General features: G+C 37.6%; 3 protein-coding genes across 6 annotated transcripts in view; 1 reads left to right on the top strand and 2 right to left on the bottom strand.

The window, feature by feature from the left end:
* rgs3a (regulator of G protein signaling 3a) overlaps positions 1–8149 on the bottom strand; it is a 133037-nt gene extending 124888 nt beyond the window's left edge. The window contains exons 1-2 of the mRNA XM_032569443.1: positions 7969–8149; positions 344–394 (exon numbers count right to left, since the gene is read on the bottom strand). Coding sequence (XP_032425334.1) covers positions 344–394; positions 7969–8047 — 130 coding nt within the window. The 5' untranslated portion in view covers positions 8048–8149. The remainder of the gene's footprint in view (positions 1–343; positions 395–7968) is intronic.
* A 6141-nt stretch (positions 8150–14290) lies between these two features.
* rabepk (Rab9 effector protein with kelch motifs) lies at positions 14291–17717 on the top strand. 4 transcript variants are annotated; one of them, XM_032569806.1, is made up of 8 exons: positions 14291–14422; positions 14822–14924; positions 15029–15183; positions 15353–15508; positions 15591–15755; positions 16584–16733; positions 16810–16959; positions 17044–17717. In XM_032569806.1, exons 2-8 carry the CDS (start codon positions 14872–14874, stop codon positions 17265–17267), a joined length of 1053 nt encoding a protein of 350 aa, XP_032425697.1. In that variant the 5' UTR covers positions 14291–14422; positions 14822–14871; the 3' UTR covers positions 17268–17717. The 4 variants fall into 4 exon arrangements, with proteins under 4 accessions (XP_032425697.1, XP_032425699.1, XP_032425698.1 ...); XM_032569808.1 differs by having other exon boundaries at positions 14299–14422; positions 14819–14924; XM_032569807.1 differs by having other exon boundaries at positions 14311–14422; positions 14789–14924.
* Positions 17655–21350, bottom strand: hspa5 (heat shock protein 5). Its single transcript, XM_032569804.1, has 9 exons — positions 21188–21350; positions 20559–20713; positions 20214–20445; positions 19973–20110; positions 19771–19883; positions 19293–19683; positions 18963–19200; positions 18710–18877; positions 17655–18615 (listed from the first exon to the last, which is right to left on the bottom strand). The coding sequence occupies exons 2-9, from the start codon at positions 20672–20674 to the stop codon at positions 18053–18055; spliced, it is 1959 nt and encodes a 652-aa protein (XP_032425695.1). The 5' UTR covers positions 20675–20713; positions 21188–21350; the 3' UTR covers positions 17655–18052.
* Between the last annotated feature and the right edge of the window lie 1654 nt (positions 21351–23004).

Genomic DNA, 23004 nt, shown 5'->3' with positions numbered 1-23004 from the left:
GATGCAGAGTGGTTAGATAGAGAATCCCACACAAAAAGACAAGGGTGTCCGGGTTGGTTGCTGGGAAACCAAAATAAACAGTTTTATTGAATCAATGTACTACCACCCAAGCTTTTTATCATTAATGGCCTCCTGTTGTGCTTTGAACAGTTATCTGAAGTAGGTTATTTAATATTTACATTCAGCAAATTATGTTTGCAGACTGTAGTCTATTTTCTATAATATTTTTAATACTGAAAATGTTCACAAACAAAGTATGAAGAGGGAGCATGTAGTGCACAGCTTTCAATGTGATGCACAAAAGCAGGATCTCTCCATATGGGCAGCCTTTAAGATGACTCACCGCTGACAACGAGTATTTCACGCTCTTTGAAGACTGACAGTTTGAGCTCACCTATAAAAACAAAAGAAAAAGGTTTAAGACAGCCTGACAGGTGTTATACATTACATTTCCTTCTAAACCAGACTCCAAGTCTAATTTCAGCTTTATTAAAACGTACTTAATTTTGTAAATTACATACTGACAAAAGTAAAATAACTCATTTGTTTTCCACTGCATTCTTATAAAGCAGTGAACACCTTTTGCTGAAGATCATTGAGGCATTGAATTAAATTTATGCTCTTATATCACAACTGTCCCAACAGAAAGGTCAATGGGAGGTGACCATGAGACTTAAAAGGATAACAGATCTATCTGACCCTTTATCATATCTTATGTCTCATTAATTGGCATTTATTTCTCTTCTCACATTAGGAGAATGCTCTCAAATTTTCCACCAATGACTGTACTTATGGTGATATTTATTCATTGCAATGCAACTTAACATTTTTAGCAATAACATATTTCATTTTATCCATGCCCACAAACAGAAGTAGAGCTTACATACTACTTTGTGTGTTACCTGCTTAAACAAAACACTCAAATTTGACAATTTATATGAATTGCAGCCATTTTGGAAGTCAAACTGTAACTTTCCAAATAAGATAAGTTTATACTTACTGCATAAGGAGGAGTAAATCAATTTAATAAGTATTGTGCTGACCACAATTTCTTGTTTGGTGCTATATAAATGCCAGGTGATAGATGAACAAAGTGTGCTTTTCAGGCTCCTTTTAGAAAGGTGGATTGCTTGATGTGTCTTGTTGAGCAATGCAACATTAGTCTAAACTCTTGAAAAGCAACTTTAGAAAAACCAATGGGATAAACTGAGCCACTGTGATTATTCAAAGCAATACTGTTACTACATTTATACACACCATTTTATTGTACTGAGTCTTTCATGCAGCATTTTCCCTAAAAATGCCTCATCATTCAGTGATAGTATGCACAGAGATTCACTACTAGACAATTTTGGAAAGACTATTGCCTTTTGAAATGGTGTTTTGGAGTACTAGACTTAAAATGCTGGAGTTATCGGTGTACCAATTTGTTTGGATAAGGCCAGAGAGAAATGGAGATCAATAATGCTTTGACCATTTTGTTGCAGCTAATGCAAGACCGGCTTATGGAACGCGCAATCACCTCCTTGCTGAGCAATCTTTTGGTCTACATCTTGTGTGATTCAGTTGAATCCTCAGTTCTGAGAACACAATTGAACATTAGACTGTGGTAAAAGTTTAAATGTTAATCGTAATCCTTGGAAACAGGAGTACTGCATGCATGTCAGTCTGTGTCTACTGTCTGTTAAAGTGCCTCTTTCTTCACCTCTATCTCACTTTCTTAAGTCTGCTCGTCTTTCCTCTATCCCTCCCAGTCCTGCTGACAACTGTAGGAGACTTATTAACCATGTTGACATGGCCACAGCTAACACTGGCTTTGTGCTGCTCTAAATGAATCCTGTTCATTATCAGAGCACAGTCTACGGCTAAAATAAAGGAGACCTGCTGTGTGATATTGCTGCTGGCACTTCAGAGCTTGGGTACGAGGGATGTTTGTCGTTCCCACACTGAACTTGGCATGGATTTGAAAGTAGTGAAGGAACTTTGTGAGAAGAGAAAACACTGTTGGAAAGATTTTCCTGGTCTTGACATGCCTCACACAAATGATGTCATGAAGCAGTCTCAAATGTATCTGACCTAACTTGTTTGTCATATAGTCAACAGAAAATGGCCAAAGGAGGCTGGCAAAAGACTAGCAGGAGGCAAAATGTTTAAAGTCCTTCAAGTGGTAAATATTGACTGAAGTTTTAAATATGACAGAGCAAAGCCTTTGAAGATTAATTACTTTGGGCAACAAAAATATTTAGATTTTTTTTGTTGCTTTAGCATTTCTTTAAAAACTGTCAAGAAGATCAGTAATAACACTGAATGCCAGTACTTTTACAATTCATTCCCCTTTAAATTCTTTGAAATATTTTTTCCCCTCAGATGTGAATTCAAAGGTAAGAAATAGAGACAAGAGCTACTGCCACAATAGGATCATTTGATATCATGGGACAGGAAACAACAATCTCCATAGATTAACCTCAATCTGAGAACATACAACTGCAGATGAATCCTACTCCTGACATATAAATATGAGCCATCTGAGGAGTTAACTAGAATATTTCCTACCAGAACCAGACATCAGAAGAAAAACAAGCTTTGGTTTTAGAATGAATGTGATCTGTAAGAGCAGGTCCTGATGTTTTGGAAGGATGAGATACACCATCTGAGCGATATCAGATAAGACAGCGGCATCAGTCATGATGTGCATGAAAACAGGCTGTTCCAACCCCTGCAGGTTTCTTGTGGTTAGGCTGGGCATTTACCTTTTACATGCAACACTGATTACTCATATGGGAAACCTGATAATCTGGTAAGGTCCTCATTTTTTTTAAATCTTCTTTAAGCATCTTTGTTTCCTCCACAGATATACTAATGCCTACTTCTGCTAATTTCTGATTTCACAATTCATATTAGAAACACATACGTTTTAGTTGAATACATTTATATTTCAGAACTCTTACACATTGTGCATCTCAATTTTTGTTTTGGTCTTTGAAGGCAGTCAAACTTATCTTATGAAATAACCTTTTAATGGTTCTTTTAATGGTTGAAGTACAAAATGTATAAAATAAATCTAGCAACAAACAATGTAAAAAACTTTAACAAAACTCAGCTCAGCATAAAAGTGATTGATTTTCACATGTTCAGGGTTTCACACATGACTTGACAAAAAGAATGAGAGCAATAAACTTCAGGGTCTCTAAGGCCATGTCAGTAAACACAAATCCCCCCCCCCCCCTTCTGATTGAAAATAAAAATCTGTATCTAAAACAATAAAAGGTACAATACCTAGGCTCCCTGTATGGCCACAAAACAGCAGAAAACAAGAAAATAGAGAATTCCTATTCCAATTCCTACCAAAGTTCCCATTTAAAACAGAAGATTAAACAATTCCACAAAACAATATCTATCACAGAGTTTCTCTCAGTACACAGGTTTAAGCTTCACAGTCAACCACATTACAGATGCCCAAGGGGAAGGAGAATGGTACTCAGTGACTGAAGATTTTATGCGGTCCTACAACAAGGAAGAAGTGACTTCAGCTGTGCATCAAGGTGTGAAAGCAGGCAAGGACTAAACTAAAAGACAAAAGGAAGAAACCATCTCCCCATAAGAGGATTTCAGCAAACTAATGCTGCATTCCAGCTGTACTCAGAACTGGAAAATTCCAACATGCAAGATCAGCGTTACATAGGGCCTGCAACTTTAAATTGAACAAATTAAAAGTGATGTTTGCTTATGGAAAGTAAAGCTTAAAATGATGTTTGTAAGAACTATTGCAGACCTCGTTTATGAGCAACGCCATGTTGAAATTCTGACTTCTTCACTAGAACACTGTCACCTTGGGTCTGACGTCAAATCCTGCTCTGAGTTCCCACTTCCCACAAAACTTGAACTCAGCATAACATACATGTACTAAAATGCTAATGCCTGCTCCAAATACCTTTCACTGTACTGTTTTGTTTTTACAGTGCGACGTCCTTACAATTTGGGAAAGGAAGAGTCCTAGGACAGAGCTGGCCGTCCTGATGAGCTTATCTAGCTGCTTCCTCTCAGCTCTAGATAAACTGCTGTAATCACAAATTCTAAAAAGAGCGCCCCCTGCACTTCAAATAACCTCAGCCTCCTTAGCAGGAAGAGTCTGCTCTGATCCATCCTGTAAAAGGCTCCAACGCTGTAGCCCAACTTATGGTTAGTCCAAGATCTCAGTGCAAGTTCCCTGGATGTTCACCAGTGCCAATGTGGTGGCTTGGTTTGCTCTGCATTGATTAAGAGATGGTTCCGCTGCTAACCATCTCTACAATGTTCATCTATACAGATGTATCTATACAAATGTATAGATGGACATTGTATAGATGAACTGGTGCCATCTATACATCTGTTCATCTAAAATGTATAGATGAACATTGTAGAGTGTTATTATAATGCTTCAGTAAGCAGAGATATCTCTGGGTGTTTTTTGTTTTTGCTTAATAACTTAAGTAGAATACAATAAATGACATATTTTGAATAAATTAAACATAATTTAACTAGAACTATAATCACCAATCAAATGGTTAGGAACGGGAGAAATCTTATGGTGGGAATTATGCTGCGCAAGTATGTCTCTCTTACACATTGCCCTAATTCTGTCTTCTGTCTTTCATACTGATTTGCTACATTTACATTTGAAAAAAATATTTACCCCAAAAGGATCCGGTAAAGCCAGTCCAGGGGACACTGACAGTCATTATGTGACAGTTTACCCAGCCATTATCAAAGAGGACCCAGGAAGAAAAAAAAAAAGAGTTAATCCCTGTTCTGAACCCTTTTCTCCAAGAACAGGAGGCTGTTTGAAAAGTTGGGAAACTGCTGTGTGTAGGATTTAAAAGTTCTCATCTGGGGCGAGTGCCAATTCATCCCATTTGATCCAGGGTGGAACAAAGAGGAGATTTGATGAGAGGCACACAAGGTGTCCTCGCTTCTCTTCATTGAATTTCTTTTAACAAGCTTTTCATATAACGTCCAAAAAAACTCATCCTCTTCCATGCAGGCGTCCAAAACCAGTGGAACGCAATTCTTATAGGTTTATTTAATCAGGGCAGTGGATCAAATTTATTCTCTCCATTTAATCCACGAAGCCAGACACTTGTATGTCAGATGCCAGTATGTTTAACAGAAAGAGCAGAGGATAATTTGTGTCCCTTACAGCAGCTGTATCTAGCAAGCTGCACAGCTGCCTTTGATAGATGAACTTGGCGTGTTTAACAATACCGTGGTTTTTATCAATACCTATGCACTTTAATCATGGCAGCACAGGCATTGCCCCATTATCCATAAGGACTTGCAGGCAATTTATAGAAAGAAAGGTGAAGACGACAAATGCTTGACATTGTGGCAGCAAAATAAACACTAATTTAGTGGAAAATAATGGAGGAGAAATTATGTTTTTCCTAAATGAAACACTACTGTGATACAACAGGATAACCACTTTGCATAAGTGCAGCCACTGACAGCAAGTGTAAACCAAAACCTCTGTTTATTTTAAAAAGAATTGTTAAATATTGTTTTAAGTTTTTTTAAAAATGTCATGTTTCACTCACAGTACAAAAAATACTACAAACTTTGACTGTTGTTCAGTAGACAGTCAAAATAACCCTCGATGAGGAAGTAAGTTACAAAAGAAAATGAAATGATATGGATTGCAGCTGCACTTTAAGAGCTTTTAGCTGCACTGTAAAAGCTGCCACACAGATACATCCAGGACAAATGCTACAACTATTGGATTTCTTCTGTTAAGGTGCTTCTGATCCAGAGTTATAGCAGAACCGGCCAACCTGAGCTACTGCACTTTCGCTCAGAGCTCTAAGGTTTTCTTTTTAGACCAAACCAGATTTCAGAAATTAAGTCCCAGAGTCTGAAGGACGTGTCGCTGGAGGTCCAGTGTGACATCTCCACAGTCAGTGATGATTTAGGGAGCCTGTAATCTGTGTTGGTTCATTCTAGTCCTTGGAGCCATCTGCCAGAAAAGTTTAGAGTACATTGTGTTTTACTTTTGCTGACAAGCTTCATGGTGATGCTTATTTAATTTCCCAGCAGGACCTAGTGCACACTATCAAAAGAGCCAATGCCGTTTTTTTATGCCTGTTTTGACAAGCAAACTCGCCTGATCTGAATCCAATAGAAAGACTGTGGAAAATAAAATAAAAAAGAAAGGACAAAATGAAGTCGCAACAATACAGACAAACTAAACACTGCTACTAAAGCAACTTGGGATAGATAAAACTTTAAATAATATTCTAAAAGATTGAGATCCCCCTGTATAGATAAGGAGAATCTGACAGATGGTGCAAGCACTGTGCAGCAGAAAAAAAGAATACTTATGCAATAACTACTATAATCTTTTCTGTGTTCTTGTCTGTACAGCTGCTGGGTTGGTATGTTTGTCAGATAAACAAATACTTTAACATACTTTTGACTAGGGATTCAATCTAGATCAGAGAAAATACACAACAGAGAATCTACAAATCCCCAGAGGAGGAGAGAACATTAGGTCTTCACTCAGTTTAAGGCTCTAAATTACTCTTTGGCAGCAAAAGGAAATGCTCTTAGGGGTCGACAGGCACACTGTACCAAACAAAAGCTTTCTGAATGCTCATAGAAAAACTTGACCCAGTTTTTAAAGGCCACATGTCAAATTGGACTAAAATAAGGACTGAAGTAGAAAGAGCAAGCATTTCGTAACAGCGTCAGAAATTTTACAAGCTTTAACATTGTAGGCAGTAAAATTGATGTTAGCTGTAACATAATAATTTACATTATTATGGTTAGGATTTGTTTTTGATAAATGCTGGTGTTCACTTGTTTATCCAATTTGCACAAACTATTAAAGACAACAGTGAGTCCCACATTTAGGTGAGGGGAAGCTTCCAAGAAGACTTTCGGACTGAACATGAACAGCTCAATTGCACAGTATGTACCAGATGTGCTAAAACAAATAAAAGGTAGGAACTAGTTCCTATTTAAGTAAGCCTTTTTGTTAAATATTCTAAATGGGAATTTAAAAAATGACAGGTACGCGTCCTGTGTTTGCGTTCAAAATGAGTAGTATGGTGGCCAAAATATGTAAAAGGCTTTTAGTTCTGTCGATATCTTGAGGTTGATTTCCAATCACAGATTTCTTCAAGACACTTTCATTATCAGTAGTGTTGAAACAAGAAATAAAAGATAAATGATTTCTAATTTCTATAAACCCTGAAGTTTGGACAGCCATAGAGTTCCTTCACTGGGTCATTCTGGAGAAATGCCAAAACATGAAAAAGACCTAATCTGCATTATGATTCATCTTTCTTAATAAACAGATATAGAAATAAATGTTATTTGTTGATTTAAAAATACGAGTTGTTTCATTGTAATATTGTCATAGTAAATAACAGAACGCTCATGACCTCTTCCTCACACATTCACACAAACATCCCATGCATAAAATACCCAAATTAACCTCTGTAATGTGGCCACACCTCTATAATACCTTATTTATATTCATTTATCCCTTCTGATAAATACTAGATTATGAATGAGGCTTCAGTGTCAATAAACAGTGAAGGTGCACCCTTCCCTGGTTCGGATAATACCCTCAATAAATAATTCAATGCAACACCAGATAAAGGGGAGAGGCCTCATTACCAGACCAGGGAAGATGTTACTCCACTCAACTCTACTAGTTGTTGTGTGGGATAGGATTCTCATCCTAATAGACACACTGCAGGATTGAGTGTCGTCAGCATCAGATCTTCATGACACAAGAGTTTACTTAACATTGAGAACATGGCTTTACGCTCAATGATGGAGAAACAAAATACATATTTTACTGAAATGTGCATTAAGAGTCTTGCATTTTTTGGATTCACACAAATATGCTGCGAAGTCCACACAACAAACACATAATTTTCACAGCATAATTTACATTAAAAAAAACAAAGGAAAGAAAATTATTCTTACCATATGAGTTGATGACCAAAGAAGATGTCTCAGGAGAGTTATCAGGTGACTTCCGGAGGTAAACTGTAAGACAAGTCATCTTGGACAGAGCCTGTGTGCTTGTGTAGACGGGTTGATTTCAGCCTCAATAAACAGGACAGGGAAGAAACACGATGCCTGTTTGTGCATGCCTGAGTGTGCAAACATACAGCATATACTTACAAGATGCAGCCACAGTTGTGGAAATAAATATAATCACAAACATACTTTTATTTTGGAAGCCAAAGTAAAAGTATGTTACTTGGTTTTACCAAAGTAAAAAATATGTTTGTGATTATTTCTACTAGTGTTTATAATTAAAATTTAATATCCGTAGGATCGCTGATGTGTTTGCATTTGAAATTTAGTCAGCATTAGTTTAAATTATTATATTTTGGGGGGGGGAGTAACTTTTCAATACTTGTGAATCAGAAAAAAAGAATTTGAGAAAAATAACACTCTCAATTAGCAATATATGCATAAGTTTTAAAAAGACCTGGAAACAAACACGGGACAAGAACAGTGGCTGAGGATTTTGGAAGATTGTGGAAATATGCAGAAGGTACAAGGCGGGAGTCATACACAGATATTATACTGCTGTGAGATTACACAGAATAAAACTGAAAAAAGATTATATCTGATGGAAATGGAAATCACAACTAGGAACCGTACAACATTGTTTATGGAACTGCAAATCTGTTAATCTGTTTTGGGCTAAAGTAGTAGAAAGGCTCAATAATCTCTCCGACTCCTGCTATATGTTTGTTGTGCAGATCCCAAATCCTAAATGTGCCCAAAAGAATACTTTTTGTTAAGATGGTCGGTTTAGTTACAGCTTCCAGGATTATTTTAAAACACTGGAAATCAGCTCTGTCAACAAATTTGAAAGAATGGACAGTCACCATGATTGTGTCTTATGAATCTGAATGTGTTACACAGTCTCAGGGGCTGCAAGGGGGAGGAGGATTGTCAAGAGCCCATCAGACCTTGTATGGGTCAGCACTGGATAGTATTTCATACCACAAATCAGATTTTCTATGGATTAAATGACCTTTTACAATTGCAGGCTAGATTTCCCCTCATTTCTTATCTCAGTTTTCTGCTCCTTTGCCTTAGTATGTTATGCTTTAGCAAATTCTGATGAACACAATTAATCTGTACCAAAAGACCAAGTCCTATTTACATATTTGCTATACTTGCTAATTTGTTCCTATAATGTAAAAAAACTACACTATATACTGTAAAGAAAACATAAGTATTTAGTACATCTCCAGGAGACATTCATGGTGTTAACAACTGCAATAGTCATTAAAAACCATTATTCGTGAAAGCAAAAGTTGGTTTAAACCAAAGAACACTTTGTTCACAGATTTTTCCTTTAATGGCTCTCATAGGCAAATAAGAGCTTTCAAGTTTTCTTCAAAAGCTAGACATATTTTAATTAAACAATGAAACTCTTTCAGGATTATGTTCAAGGACATTTTGAAGTATTTATTTTAAAGGATAAAGAATATAATTCAAATTCATATTAATTCAAATTTGCAAGAGATTAAAAACATCAACAGACCTCGACTTCAGAGGAAGCTGCAACGACAGCAATCCAACAGTTAATACCCAGGTTAAATAATCTGTAAATGTGTTTAATACCAGAGAAAACACAAACAATGCAGCATCGTGTTAATGCAGCAATAATCCAGATTACAGTACATCATGATTTAAAACACCTCAAGGTGAAATGTGACACAACAGCAATATCTGCATCACACTGTGTGGACATGTTGCTGAGCAGCAGTGTACTAGTAACCCAAGGATGAACTTTCAATATTAATCCTGATTACCAGTTGACCAGATTACCAAGAAAGCACCAAAATCAAAGCCGTAGTTAAAAGAGATGCACAGATCTGGCAGAAAGTGACACTGCTGCTTGGCCAATACAATCTGTGTCAGCACAATGCTCACAATGATAACGCATCCTCAATTAGACTATTTTAGGCTGACGAAAATCCTATGTCCAGTTTTCTCTTTATCCTGTCTCTTGTCTGTTTCTCAGGACTCCTGATCATTCACCTTTGTCCCCTCATTCTGATCTGCCAGGAAAAAAAAATCCCTGATTCAATAGGTCTTTATCAGCTCAAAGGAAAAGAAAACAAAGGAGTTCTCTGAAACTCCTACACAGCTTTCCCAAACGGGAAGCAGAACAGGACTTCCACATGTCAGTCATTTACGAAGACAAACTCATTTGATAACAAATGTTCTGCATTTTCAGCTGACATGTAGTACCTTGCAAAACTATTAATACCTCAGGAGGTTTGAAACATTTTACGTGTTCAAGAAAAAAAAAAAAAACTTCTCTCAGTACTGTTAATACTTTGTGAATATTTATAGGATCACCTATAAAATTACTGCTGCATGTCACTTGGGATATGTCTGCCAACTTTTAGGCAAGATTTCCTCTTCATGTTTCTTTTAGAAATAGCTCAGGCACCACCAGGTGTCACCTGACCAAAACGCTCTCTTCCAGAGTAATGGCTTATAGCAAACTGCAAATTGAATTTCTTATGACTTTCTTTCAATAACAATTTTCTTGCCAATTTTTTCATAAACCCAATATTTGTGGAAACATTAGTTGTCTGAAGTTGTAGGTTTCTGCAGCTCCTCCAGGGTTATCATGTGCTTCTTGTCTGTGTTTCTGTCTAACTCTCTCCTTTCCCAGCCTGTTGGCTTAGATGGCTAGCCATGTTTTGGTAGGCTTGCATTCACTCATACTCTAAGATGATGGATTGAACGGATCTCTACAAGATGTTCAAAGCTCAGGATGCCGTTATATTACCTGTAGCAACTTCCAAAGGATTTGCAACTCAATCCCTGCTCTATCTTATGCTTCTTGGTCTTCGTGATGCTATTTGTGTTCTAACAAACCTCCGAGTCAAAAATAAATGACAATGAGTGAAAAAAGACAAGCATACAGATGTTTTAGCTCTTGAGTCAGTAACAAGAGCTAGAGACCTTCACCTGAAACCATAGTTGCCGTATAAAACTCAATCTATGTTTTAAAAAAAATGTGTGCTGCAAATTACAATCATAACATTGTACACATATTATGAAAGAACAGTACCTGAAAAAATAGGAGGAAAAAAACAAAGGCAAGAGTGACAATTAAGATATAGTAGAGCAGAAGGCAAGTTAACAGAATTACACTAAAATGAAATCAGGTAAATATGTTGGCCAGTAAAGCAAAGTCCCACCTAGATGGGTTAATAATATTGCTCATGAAATCTGTACTTCTGAAATTTGGTTTACTGTACAACTGCACAGCCTCGTGGATTCAGTGTGAATTGCAATTAGTGTTACAGCATCAATGTTGATTTGCACAAACTGTGACTCAATCATTAACAAAACTGGCAGAATAAATATGATACATGGAACAAAAACAAGTGAAAAAAAAAATAAACAATTACTACACTGAAAAAACTAAAACGGCATGAATTCACCATTGTGTTACAGCTATTGTACTTGACTGACCAGGTTCTTTCTCATGCATGTAATGTACACATTTTTACATTTTATTTGATTTATGTGAACTGCCGTTTTTCCATGGTAAGATGACTGTGAATCATTCAACATTCAATGTAACTTGGACTCACTAGAAATCACAAAAGGTAAGGATTGCAACTTTAACAGCTGAAACATATATTCAATTAAAGAAGCGACTTCATTACGTACATATACAGCCAACAATAAAGCCAGCAAATACCCAGTGAACGCATTGTATTCCAGTATCGTGAACCAAATATTTAAACTTTCTTAAAGCTGTCTTCCGGAATATAGACTTCTAACACTTAAATTAAATTTAATAGGGAGGGAATGTTACACTTTGTCAACACTGTGCATACAAGAAAACAAGTCTACGTTCAGCATCAAGCGGAATTGTAAGTTGTGGAAAGTTGTGATTTAGCAAAAAAGACAAAAAAAAAAAGTTCTTACCTCGTTTAGTCAAAGTAATAAAAACAACAGGTGCAAACGCGTAGCAAGCGACACTGGGCGAAACCGCATTCATCATATGCGAAACGATCTGCAAACTACGGTGGCTGACAGGTTTCTAACGCAAAACGGCTCTACTTCTTTGACGTTTTACACAGCATAAAACGTATTTCCCGAGAATACTTAAGGTATTAATGTGTTGCATTGGGTAGAGCGAAACAGTTAAAGAGAAATCAAATCAATTAAACATGTTTTGTTGTTCTGTTCCAAATATTCTGCTGAGAGAAGGGAATTAGTATGCAAACTACAAGACAATAAATTACAGTTAAATATACAAGATCTATTGAAAAAACTTTCCACTTCTGAATATTTTTGTTCTCTACTGAAAAGACGACAAAATTAATAGAAAGGATATAGAGAATTTGTTTTGTTTTGTGTGGGATAATATACATGTAGCGTCCCGGTCCACACTCCTCTCCAGTAGATGGCAGTAATGCGCATCAATACTTTGCTTTCCAACCGCCATAAAAGAGGAAGAAGAAGAAGAAGAAGAAGAAGAAGAAGAAGAAGAAGAAGATTTTTTTTATTTTTAACACAACATTTATTAAACAATAAAAATCAAATCAAACAATCAGCAGCACAATAATTGACATTTATAATAATAATTTGTTATATTCTAATTCGTTCTGTTCTGAAATGGAGCACAGTCTGTTTTCAAACCCCCACAGGTCCACAAACTCTTTGAGGTTCCCGGTAGCTTTGTAAAAGCAAAACTCCAGCCTCAGTCTGGCTTTCACATTAATCTTCCACACATCAATAATACTCAAATGAGGTCCAGCCTGCATCTTATCACGTCGAGTTATAACGTGATAACTCACATTCTTACTTCATGTGAGTAAGAAGAAGAAGAAGAAGAGGGAACAATAATAAGAAGAAAAAGAGCGAAGCAATTAACAGCCAACTCGGGAAATTTTAAAATCATCTTGGGAAAAGGAAAAGAAAGAGATGAAGAGTTATGGATGGAAAATTGAAAAGGAAGTAAAGGAACTTAAAGTGGACACTCTGGAAATTAGTCAAACAGATCCAATATCAGTTATACCACCGTGGATTTTACCAGAAGCTATAGTTGATTTATCAATATTGGTAAAAAAACAAGATAAGTCAAATGTTGTAGAAAGGTATGCAGTGCAATCACATTTAAATAATTACTATAGACATGTCCAAATTTATACAGATGCTTCAAAAATCGACGGAAAAATAGGAATAGCATGTACAATTCCAGATTTCAAAGTGTATATTGGGAAGAGAATCACAGACGGGCTATCAATTTATACAGGAGAAATGTTAGCAATACTTTTGGCTTTACAATGGATTGAGGAAGTAAAGCCTTTGCGAGCAATAATTTGCTCCGATTCAAGCTCAGCTTTGCTAAGCATAAAATATAATAATACGGACAGTAGGATGGACATTTTATTAGAAATATATCATAATCTATTTAGAATACAACATTTGGGATTAGTAGTTACATTTGTGTGGGTTCCAGCACATATAGGGATAGTAGGAAACGAGAAGGCTGATATGACGGCAAAGAAGGCAATACATAATCCTATTAGTTTTACAGTTAAGATGAGTAAATCGGAAGGGGAAAGTAAAGTCAAAGAAGAGCTGATGAAAATATGGCAGAGAAGGTGGGATAAAGGGTTAACAGGAAGGTGGTTTTATAAAATTCAGGTGGCTGTAGGAAAAAAAAGAATAGGAAGAAGGAATAGGAAGGAGGAAAGAATAATAACAAGGTTAAGGTTCGGTCATACAGGGCTTAATTATTCACTTTTTAAAATACAAAAGCATAAAACTGGAAAGTGTGATTATTGTGAGAAGCCTGAAACAATAGAGCATGTTATTTTAGAGTGTTGTAAGTATGAAGAAGAGAGAAGATGCATGCTGAGAGAGTGTGTAGGTATTAAAGAAAGGTTTAATTTAATAGAATTTTTGAGGAGAGATTTAGGGAGTAGACATATTCAAATAATTATTCAGTATCTTAAAAAAACAAAGCTATTTCATAGGATATGAGTAGAGCAAGTTGGGTGTGAATGTGTAAAGAATATCAAAGAGGGGTATATAAAGCTATAAGCAAGTTGGATAATATAAGCAGGTGTGTATGTGTGGGGGTATGTTTAATCAGGAGTTAATGGAGGGAAAAGGTAGAAAGTGAAAGTTTATAGACCATCTCGAACCACACTCCATACTGGTAAGTGGCGGTAATGCTACTGTAAGTTTGTTGCCAACCGCCAATAAATACCAAGAAGAAGAAGAAGAAGCAATTAACAGCGCATGCGCGCCACGAAACCATGACAAATACGTCTGAATCAGACCAAATAGCGTAGCTAACGCAAAAACCTACGCATAATTTGTTTCCTAAAGCTCATGCCTGATTTGAATTAGAATATTTACGCTGGTGAGTAAACGTCTTAACTTTACTGAACTATGTAAACAGCATCACGTAATGAACAGTGTCAGAGAACTGTTAAATGATCTTGATTACTAGTTTGTTCTCATTTTATTCCGCACTCCGCAGCTAGGTGTGGAGGAAGTGCTTCACATGCTAAGCTTGGTAAAGCTCGTGCTGTTATTCCTGTCTTCACCTGGAGCTTTCTAGCTAAACGAAGTTAATTTCAACAGTGTTTTAAAGTTGATATATAATTCTTGTTTTCAAAAGCAAAAAAAAAAAACATTTAAAAGCCAGTCATTGTTTTCGCTTTTTGTTTTGTGCTAAGTTTTTACGTAAGAGCAAACTGAATGTTTCCTCCAACGTTCTACAAAGGAAATGTTGCCATTATTGTCCTAATCAAAGCAGACATGAAGAATAAATAACGCCAAATTGACTTAACTTCACCATTGGGTGCCATGGAGTTTCTCCCAGTTCTCGACCCGTTTGATAGACCTAAAGAAGGAATCTGGTATGTATAGTAAAAATTTATCATTTTTACTATTTATGTAAGAATAGAAATGATCTCTTGTTTTTTTTGGGTTTTTTTCCTGAAACCCTTTTTGCTGTCAACAGGTATTCATTGATACCAAGTGGAAGCACTCCAGGGGTTAGTGTGGGTCATACCTGCACATTTGTTCCCTCTGAAGATGGAGGAAAAGGAAGAATCGCTATTGTTGGGGGAGCTAATCCCAGTGGCAGTTTTTCAGAGTCATATGCTATAAATCTAGGTAAAAAAATATCCACGAACAGTTTTTAATGCGTATCTCTGCATAAGCATATGATAAAGCATTAGGCACTTAGACTTTGTAAGTAAAACATTAGTTATGTACTTGACTAATGACTCCTTCAAGTTAAAATATATGAGTCTGGATTTGTATGTTTGTTCTTCTTTACCAGATAATCATGAATGGATCACATCTGACTGGAAAGGTTTAGAAGCCCGATATGAACACTGCAGTTTTGTGTCCGAAAGCTGTCCACAGTGCCTGTGGGTGTTTGGTGGGGCACAGCAAACGGGGAATCGCAAATGTATCCAGAAACTACAACTTTCTGGTAAATCTTGTCTTAAGATTTTCTTCTAATCAGCAGTTGTTTATAATTCTTATAAAAACGGTAAAGTCTATTTTGTTTCCAGACAAGGAGCCTCAGTGGAAAAATGTAGAAGCAAAAGGGGAGCTTCCCAGTCCCAGGACGTACCACACCAGCTCAGCCTGCTTAGGGGACAAACTGTATGTGTTTTCTGGTGGGGAAGTAGGCGCTACACCCGTCTCAGACACCAAACTTCATGTGTTTGATACAGGTTAGAGAGCAAAGAACCTGCTTTGTAGGATAATCATAATAAGCAGTATTTTGCAATGAATGCTGAGGAATATATGAAATAATGCTAACTGAATCCAATAAAAATCACAAACTTTGTAAAAATAAATAATTGCTAACTTCTTTTGGAGGAGTGGAGGGAGGGTCCATGTAAAGAATAAGGTTTTGACAAATTCTGATTATAAGTGGATAAAGTGGATCTAATTATCATAATACTAGTATGGAATGAAAGAAGGTTAGGCATGCAGTTTTCAGCTTTAAAGGAGAGTGACACCTCCTTAAATTTTGTACGAAGTTGAGTAAGTGTCCAAGGTACATAATGCTGCTCAACTCCCTCTAATAACCACCTTGCCTCATCCAGTCTTTTCAAAAAAGAGGAAGGTGCATTCATATAAATAGCATTGCTGTTATCCATTACAAAGAGAAAGTGACATTAGATAGGTTTCATGATAGCTACTTTTTAAAACTAAATTAAAAATACAGGCTAATTGTTCATCAATCCAGTTTAAGTATTTGTATGGCACTGTCTTCTAAACTATCTAGTATGACAATTGAGGAATCGACTGTTTTAAGATTGACGGGAGAGAATACCATAAAATCAGTCCGCTTTGAGTTCAGATATAATTTTAGTTTCAACAGACATTGCTGCAGTGATTGTGAAGCTCTCTGTAAAAGCTCTACAACTTGATCTCAGTAGTGTGTGTAAATGTACAGTACGAAAGACAGTTCCTCAAAAAACATTGTTTCAATGGTAACAAATTCAAGAAAAGACTCATGCTAATTTAATGCATTGCGTGTGAATGTTTTCCAGTTTCTTCCACTTGGTTTCAGCCAGAAACACAAGGCAGGCAACCAGCATCCAGACACGGACACGTCATAGCTGCTGTTGGCTCGAAGATTTATATTCATGGAGGCATGGCTGGAGATAAGTTCTTCAATGACATGTATTCTCTTGACTCAGGTAAGCCTCTTACTAAGGTAAAACATATTAACTGTGAAAATTCTGGCTAATCTAATATTGGAATCCATATTTAAAGGGATCATGAAGTGGGAGAAAGTGCAGTCAAAAGGAGATATCCCACCAGGCGTTGCAGCCCATTCGACTGTGGTACAGGGTGCAAACATCTATATATTTGGAGGGTTGACTGTAGATGGTGCCATCAACTCAATGTACAGATTTAATACTGGTACACTGCCTTTTCCTGGTTTTCATTTTCTTGAGCCCATGTTTCTTAAGACCAGACATGTCATGCTGTTTCCTGTGTTTGCAGAGAAGAGCAGATGGACCCTAATGAAATTTGAAGGAGATTTGCCACCAAACCGCCTGGACCACTCCATGTGTTTATTGCCATGGCAGCTGTGTAGGGAGAGGAATGCAGATGGGACGAAGAACAATGGTCCAGACTTTGAGACGATCAATCTGGCTTTTGCATTTGCAGGAATGGACACACATGGCGTTATTTATAATGACTGCATTGTGACTGTTGTCAAGTGAACCTTTATTGCAATTCGAGGTTCATGTCAGTTTCTGCAAATTCCAGAAGTCAGACTGATTTTTAGAGCTGCCTGTATGTTTAACTCTGACAGCTTATTACAGAGTGACAACTTTTACATGTAGGTTTCAAATTTCAATGTTCAACTTTCAGAGTTAATAGAAGCCTTTTAAACTATTCACCATTAAAATTCTTATTTTTTGCAGGATGACAGTTTCAAGTACAATTGTATTCTGTTGCAAATGTCAGTTTTAATCACTTTGATCCCATTATGTAAAATTTGGGCACACGAGATTATAGCCATAAATTAACACTGTGTGCCAACCCTGAGTTTTGTGTTGAAATAAATCCTATCCAACAAATATCAAATTAATGAGACCACCAGCTAATAGTTTGTATGAAACATTTATTTCAGTGTCTTTCCAGAAATACAATAAATAACTTTGAGCATTGCCTGTGAACAGAAAAATTGATCCCACAGACACCATCCTAAGTGTACCCACTAATAACTTGCCCACCCAAATAAGCCCCTCCCCTTCACAAAACCCCCATTAGGACTGCCTGAGAACAGCAGCAACGAGCCTCATCTGGGCTGACGAATCTCCGCCTTGCAGCGAAGGACATTTCTCACACTGAAGTTTGTCTTTAAGTCTTTTAGAAAATTCAGTATGGTTGCTTGTTATCTTCACCCCTTCCCCGCCAATTCTCTCACAATTGAGTCCCATCAGTTCAAATTCATGTTAATGCCACTCAAAGGGAAAAGGGCAACCAAAGACTTCAAGCCTGCCTACAACTCATCTTTTTCTTGCTCCTCAGCACCCTCTGGTGGAGGTCCACCTGCACTACCGTAGAGCTTGCTGATAATAGGCTGAACAACTTCCTCCAGCTCCTTCTTCTTAGCCTGGAAGTCTTCCAGATCAGCATCTTGGTGGGACTCCATCCACTCAATCTTCTCCTCAACAGCCTTCTCAATGGCCTCCTTGTCCTCATCTGACAGTTTGCCACCAAGCTTCTCCTTGTCGCCGATTTGGTTCTTCAGAGAGTAGGCGTAGCTTTCCAGTTCATTGCGGGCGTCAATCCTCTCCTTCAGCTTCTTGTCTTCGTCAGCAAAGCGCTCTGCGTCGTTCACCATCCTCTCGATATCTTCAGGGGTCAGGCGGTTCTGGTCATTTGTGATGGTGATCTTGTTCTTGTTGCCTGTTCCCTTGTCTTCCGCGGTGACACGCAGAATGCCATTGACATCAATTTCAAAGGTGACTTCAATCTGTGGAACTCCACGAGGGGCCGGGGGGATGCCAGTCAGGTCAAAGGTGCCCAGCAGATGATTGTCTTTTGTCAGAGGACGCTCACCTAAAAAAAAAAAAATAAATGATTAGGCTTTTATAACATTTTACAATCATGATCAATTTTATATTAAGCATTTGGAGTGCTGTCCAATTCTTACCTTCATAAACTTTAATTGTGACAGTAGGCTGGTTATCAGAGGCTGTAGAGAAGATCTGAGATTTCTTTGTTGGCACCACGGTGTTCCTGGGGATCAGTTTGGTCATGACTCCTCCAACAGTCTCAATACCAAGGGTGAGGGGGCACACATCCAGAAGGACCACTTCTCCTGCAAGGACAGACAAATTTTTGATAAGCAAACACTTGCTATTTTAATCATGTTTAACAATTTCAACTAAACAAAGAAGACTTACCAGTATCTTCTTCTCCAGAGAGTACTCCAGCCTGGACAGCAGCTCCATATGCCACAGCCTCATCAGGATTGATGCCCCTGGATGGCTCTTTGCCATTGAAGAACTCCTTCACCAGCTGCTGGATTTTAGGGATACGAGTGGAGCCTCCAACAAGCACAATCTCGTCAATGTCAGGCTTCTTCAGGTCTGAGTCTTCCAGGACTTTTTGTACAGGTTTCATTGTAGCACGGAACAGGTCCTGGATTTTGAAAAGAAATGAAAGTTGTAAGCCACTTTAGAGAAACCTTGTTACATTACTGTTGTGCAGCTTTTTAAGAAGACTGAACTTACCATGTTCAGCTCTTCAAACTTGGCACGGGTCAGGGTCTCAGAGAAATCTTCTCCCTCAAAAAAGGACTCTATCTCAATACGAGCCTGGTGCTGGGCAGACAGAGCCCTCTTTGCCTTCTCAACCTCACGACGGAGCTTCTGCACAGCGCGGTTGTCTTTGCGCACATCCTTGCCAGTCTTCTTCTTGTACAGCTTGATGAAGTGCTCCATGACACGCTGGTCAAAGTCCTCACCTCCCAGGTGGGTGTCACCGTTGGTGGCTACCACTTCAAACACACCGTTGTCAATGGTCAGAAGGGAGACATCAAAGGTACCACCGCCCAGATCGAACACAAGGATGTTCTTCTCGCCATCTTTCTTATCCAGGCCATAAGCAATAGCAGCAGCAGTACTAAATGCAAGTAAAAACCAGAAGTTAATATTATACAGCAGAAATGAAAATATTCCTATAATTTCAGTATCTTGTTTAAATACTTACGGCTCATTGATGATTCTCATGACATTCAAACCAGCAATGGTGCCAGCATCCTTAGTGGCCTGGCGCTGAGCATCATTGAAGTAGGCAGGGACAGTGACCACAGCATGCGTGACCTGAGCACAAAAAGAAACAATTTTTGTAAGTTTCACTAATTTATTAGAAACTAGAACTAAATCAAGTGGTTTGTGGAAACATCTCTTACCTTCTTGCCAAGGTAAGCCTCAGCAGTCTCCTTCATCTTGGTCAGGACCATAGCAGAGATCTCCTCTGGGGCAAAGGTTTTGATCTGGCCACCACCAATGTCAACCTGGATGTGGGGCTTGCTCTTCTTCTCAATAACCTAAAATAGGACATGGATGTTAAAAAAAACAGAATCTGGAGAACATAAAATAAAAACCCTTCAATTATGACCACTACTGCAACAGCTAAGAGTTGTAGCTCACCTTGAAAGGCAGGTATTTGATGTCCTGCTGCACAGAGGAGTCGCCCCATGTGCGACCGATCAGCCTCTTGGCATCAAAGACTGTGTTCTCCGGGTTAGAGGTCAGCTGATTCTTAGCAGCATCACCAATGAGACGCTCACCTTCACTGGTGAAGGCCACATATGAGGGGGTGATGCGGTTACCCTGGTCATTGGCAATAATCTCCACACGTCCATTCTTGAAGACTCCAACACTGAAAATTAAAGAGAGGTTAGTTTTGAGTACTCTTCTTGGTATCAATGAAGAAAAAAAATAAAAATTTCAAAAGGCATCTGAAATTTTGAATGCGACTTAATTTCTTAATACCATGAGTAGGTTGTTCCCAGGTCAATTCCTATGACAGTGCCCACACTGTCCTTCTTTTCGTCGTCATCAGCACGCACGGTGCCGACCACAAGCACTACAAGCCACAACAGCTTCATCTTTGCTTCTCTTTTTCTGGACGCAGAAATGAGAAAAACCTACAAAAGACAAAATAAGACTTTTTAAGTATCCAGAATGCACCACGACGTCTCCTTCCTTAACCGATCAATAGAAGTTTGTAGTCGTTGCCCAACATTTAGAGACAGGAAACAACCATTACAACCAAATGCATGGGGAAAAAACATTAAGTAAAATTACAAGCTGGAATAGCAGGATAAATAGTCTTAATCTCAAACAAATAGTATTAGTATTAATGTCAGTTCTTGGGTAGTGTATAAGTCAATGTCATGGAAGAACGAAGACCGAATAAAAATGTAACATAGTCACCCTGCATTCAAACTACGTTTTTTTAAAATGGCAACTGCAGTATTAAAACGAGACTGTATTGTTGTCAATGCTTTGCTAGCGTTTTACATTGGCTACATGACACGATTTGGAAAACACTTATGCTAAGTGGGACACGAAATGTCACAATATTCTAAAATAATATTTACACAGGTTTATGTACATACCGTTACTACAGCGTTATCAACGATTTAAAGGCCTCGACAATGAATCAATCCAGTCAAGTTCCCTCCGAATGAGTTGCGTATCTTCTTATGTATCCTCTATGATCTTGCCTGTACAGAATGATGCTGAGAGAAGTGTGCTTTCTCCATATATAAGCCGTTGTTGCTTTTCTGTCGTGGAGGTCTGCTATTGGCTGAGCAGCTGTTCGCTGGAAGGCGCTGATTGGTTTCATTCAGCACGCTGTCCGGCGCTGATTTGCACACATCAGTTTGAGGCAACGTCATCGCCTTGTCCACCACTCCGCCGACGCCGATTGGCTGTCAGTCAGCATCGCCGATGAATGCAGTTGGTGCAATGACACGCCACTCTACATACCGGCGAAAAGGCGTTGCATCGTCACATTTCATACATTTTGAAGTTTGGGTAGCATTTGCTTTTCTAGAACATTCTTATGAGTTGTAGTATCCTACAAATAAGCTGCAATATGAATGCAGGTAATTCTGTGGATGCTACTCTAGTATCATGCATTGTAATGATCGCTCTCTTGATGAGTAATATACCATTATGACTTAAAATAAACAGCATGTTTCATTAGATGAGCTAACTGTCAGGATGATTCATTCATAGCTTTGTCTGTTTTGATATGAGGCCTGCAAATATTATTGTTCACTTCAACATAAATGCTGTTTAGCCATTCCATCATTTCTAATATACAATTTGGAAATTAAATTAAAATATTCAGTAAGTGATGGCTTTCTTTCTTCCTGATTTAAAACACACTGATTTCTACATCATAAACAAAATAGTGTTCATGAGTATAGAAGAGCAGCGGATACCTCAAAAATTTTCTAGAAACAATATGAAAATGTCAAAGATTGATAAAACAAAGACCAATCTGTAAATCTCTGCAAAAGGTCAGTCACTGCAGTATCAAACTAGATTGAACTTCACAGAACGAATTTAATTTATTTTATGGTATTTGTATAAGTATCTATAAACATATTTTTCATCAGTTATTTTGGATTGACCTGGTGGACATTTCTAGAAATTAACTATGAACTATGATTTGTTGTTTCTCTTTAATTAATAGGCGACACATTGTTTGTTTTGTTTGTTTGTTTTTAATTAATCTAGCCCCTGAATTTAAGAAAAACAACCCTCCATATTTCAATTTTATTTACCCAAAATTCCAAAGTACTCTGAGATGTAGGCAGATGTCCTCAGCTGGTAAAATATTTCTAATTAAAACTAAATCAGAGTTCCACACATTATGAATGTTAGAGGGCAACATATAAAGGAATACATAAAAATATCCAAACATAAAAAAGTAAGCAAAAAGAAAACAAAAAGCTGAATATGCTTTATAAAAACCAGATCCCAGAGTTGGTGCACAAATATTTAGCTCTCTAGTAGAAGGTAAATCTATTTCTTTAAGTGTCACTCATTTCCTCCTTTTCCTTCTACAGCTACAAGGAGCGAGAGAGAGCTATGTTATGCAAATCTAACAATATAACCAGGAAGTGAAACTGGTTGTAAGATTTGCTCTGCTTTTTCAGTTTCTTGTAGTTGGACCAAAGACCACTCTCATTTTCAGACTTTGTGTTAATTCTAAACATTTACATATTTTAAATTTACAGCTATGAAGAACAGAACACTTTTATTTTTAAAATCAATGCTATATTCATCATATTTAATAAATTACAAATATTTGTGTTGTATTTAATTACTTGAACCCAAAAGGTGTAGTTGTTTAAGGGGCATCAAGTTACTTTATCTATTACATAAACAATGAACTCTTCACATGCGTGGCATTCTGTTC

This window comes from Xiphophorus hellerii, chromosome 8 (assembly GCF_003331165.1).
Source record: "Xiphophorus hellerii strain 12219 chromosome 8, Xiphophorus_hellerii-4.1, whole genome shotgun sequence".
Taxonomy (NCBI): Eukaryota; Metazoa; Chordata; class Actinopteri; order Cyprinodontiformes; family Poeciliidae; genus Xiphophorus; species Xiphophorus hellerii.
This window is presented reverse-complemented; position numbering and strand designations above follow the sequence as displayed.

Bases quoted from the DNA above. Each gene is read 5' to 3' on its own strand.
- rabepk (XM_032569806.1), top strand. From the start codon at position 14,872: ATGGAGTTTCTCCCAGTTCTCGACCCGTTTGATAGACCTAAAGAAGGA. The intron at 14,925-15,028 runs GTATGTATAGTA...TGCTGTCAACAG, and splicing joins AGACCTAAAGAAGGAATCTG to GTATTCATTGATACCAAGTG. The intron at 15,756-16,583 runs GTTAGAGAGCAA...AATGTTTTCCAG, and splicing joins ACTTCATGTGTTTGATACAG to TTTCTTCCACTTGGTTTCAG.
- hspa5 (XM_032569804.1), bottom strand. From the start codon at position 20,674: ATGAAGCTGTTGTGGCTTGTAGTGCTTGTGGTCGGCACCGTGCGTGCT. The intron at 18,878-18,962 runs GTAAGTCTTCTT...CTGTCCTTGCAG, and splicing joins CTCTGGAGAAGAAGATACTG to GAGAAGTGGTCCTTCTGGAT. The intron at 18,616-18,709 runs GTAAGAATTGGA...TTTTTTTTTTAG, and splicing joins CACAATTAAAGTTTATGAAG to GTGAGCGTCCTCTGACAAAA.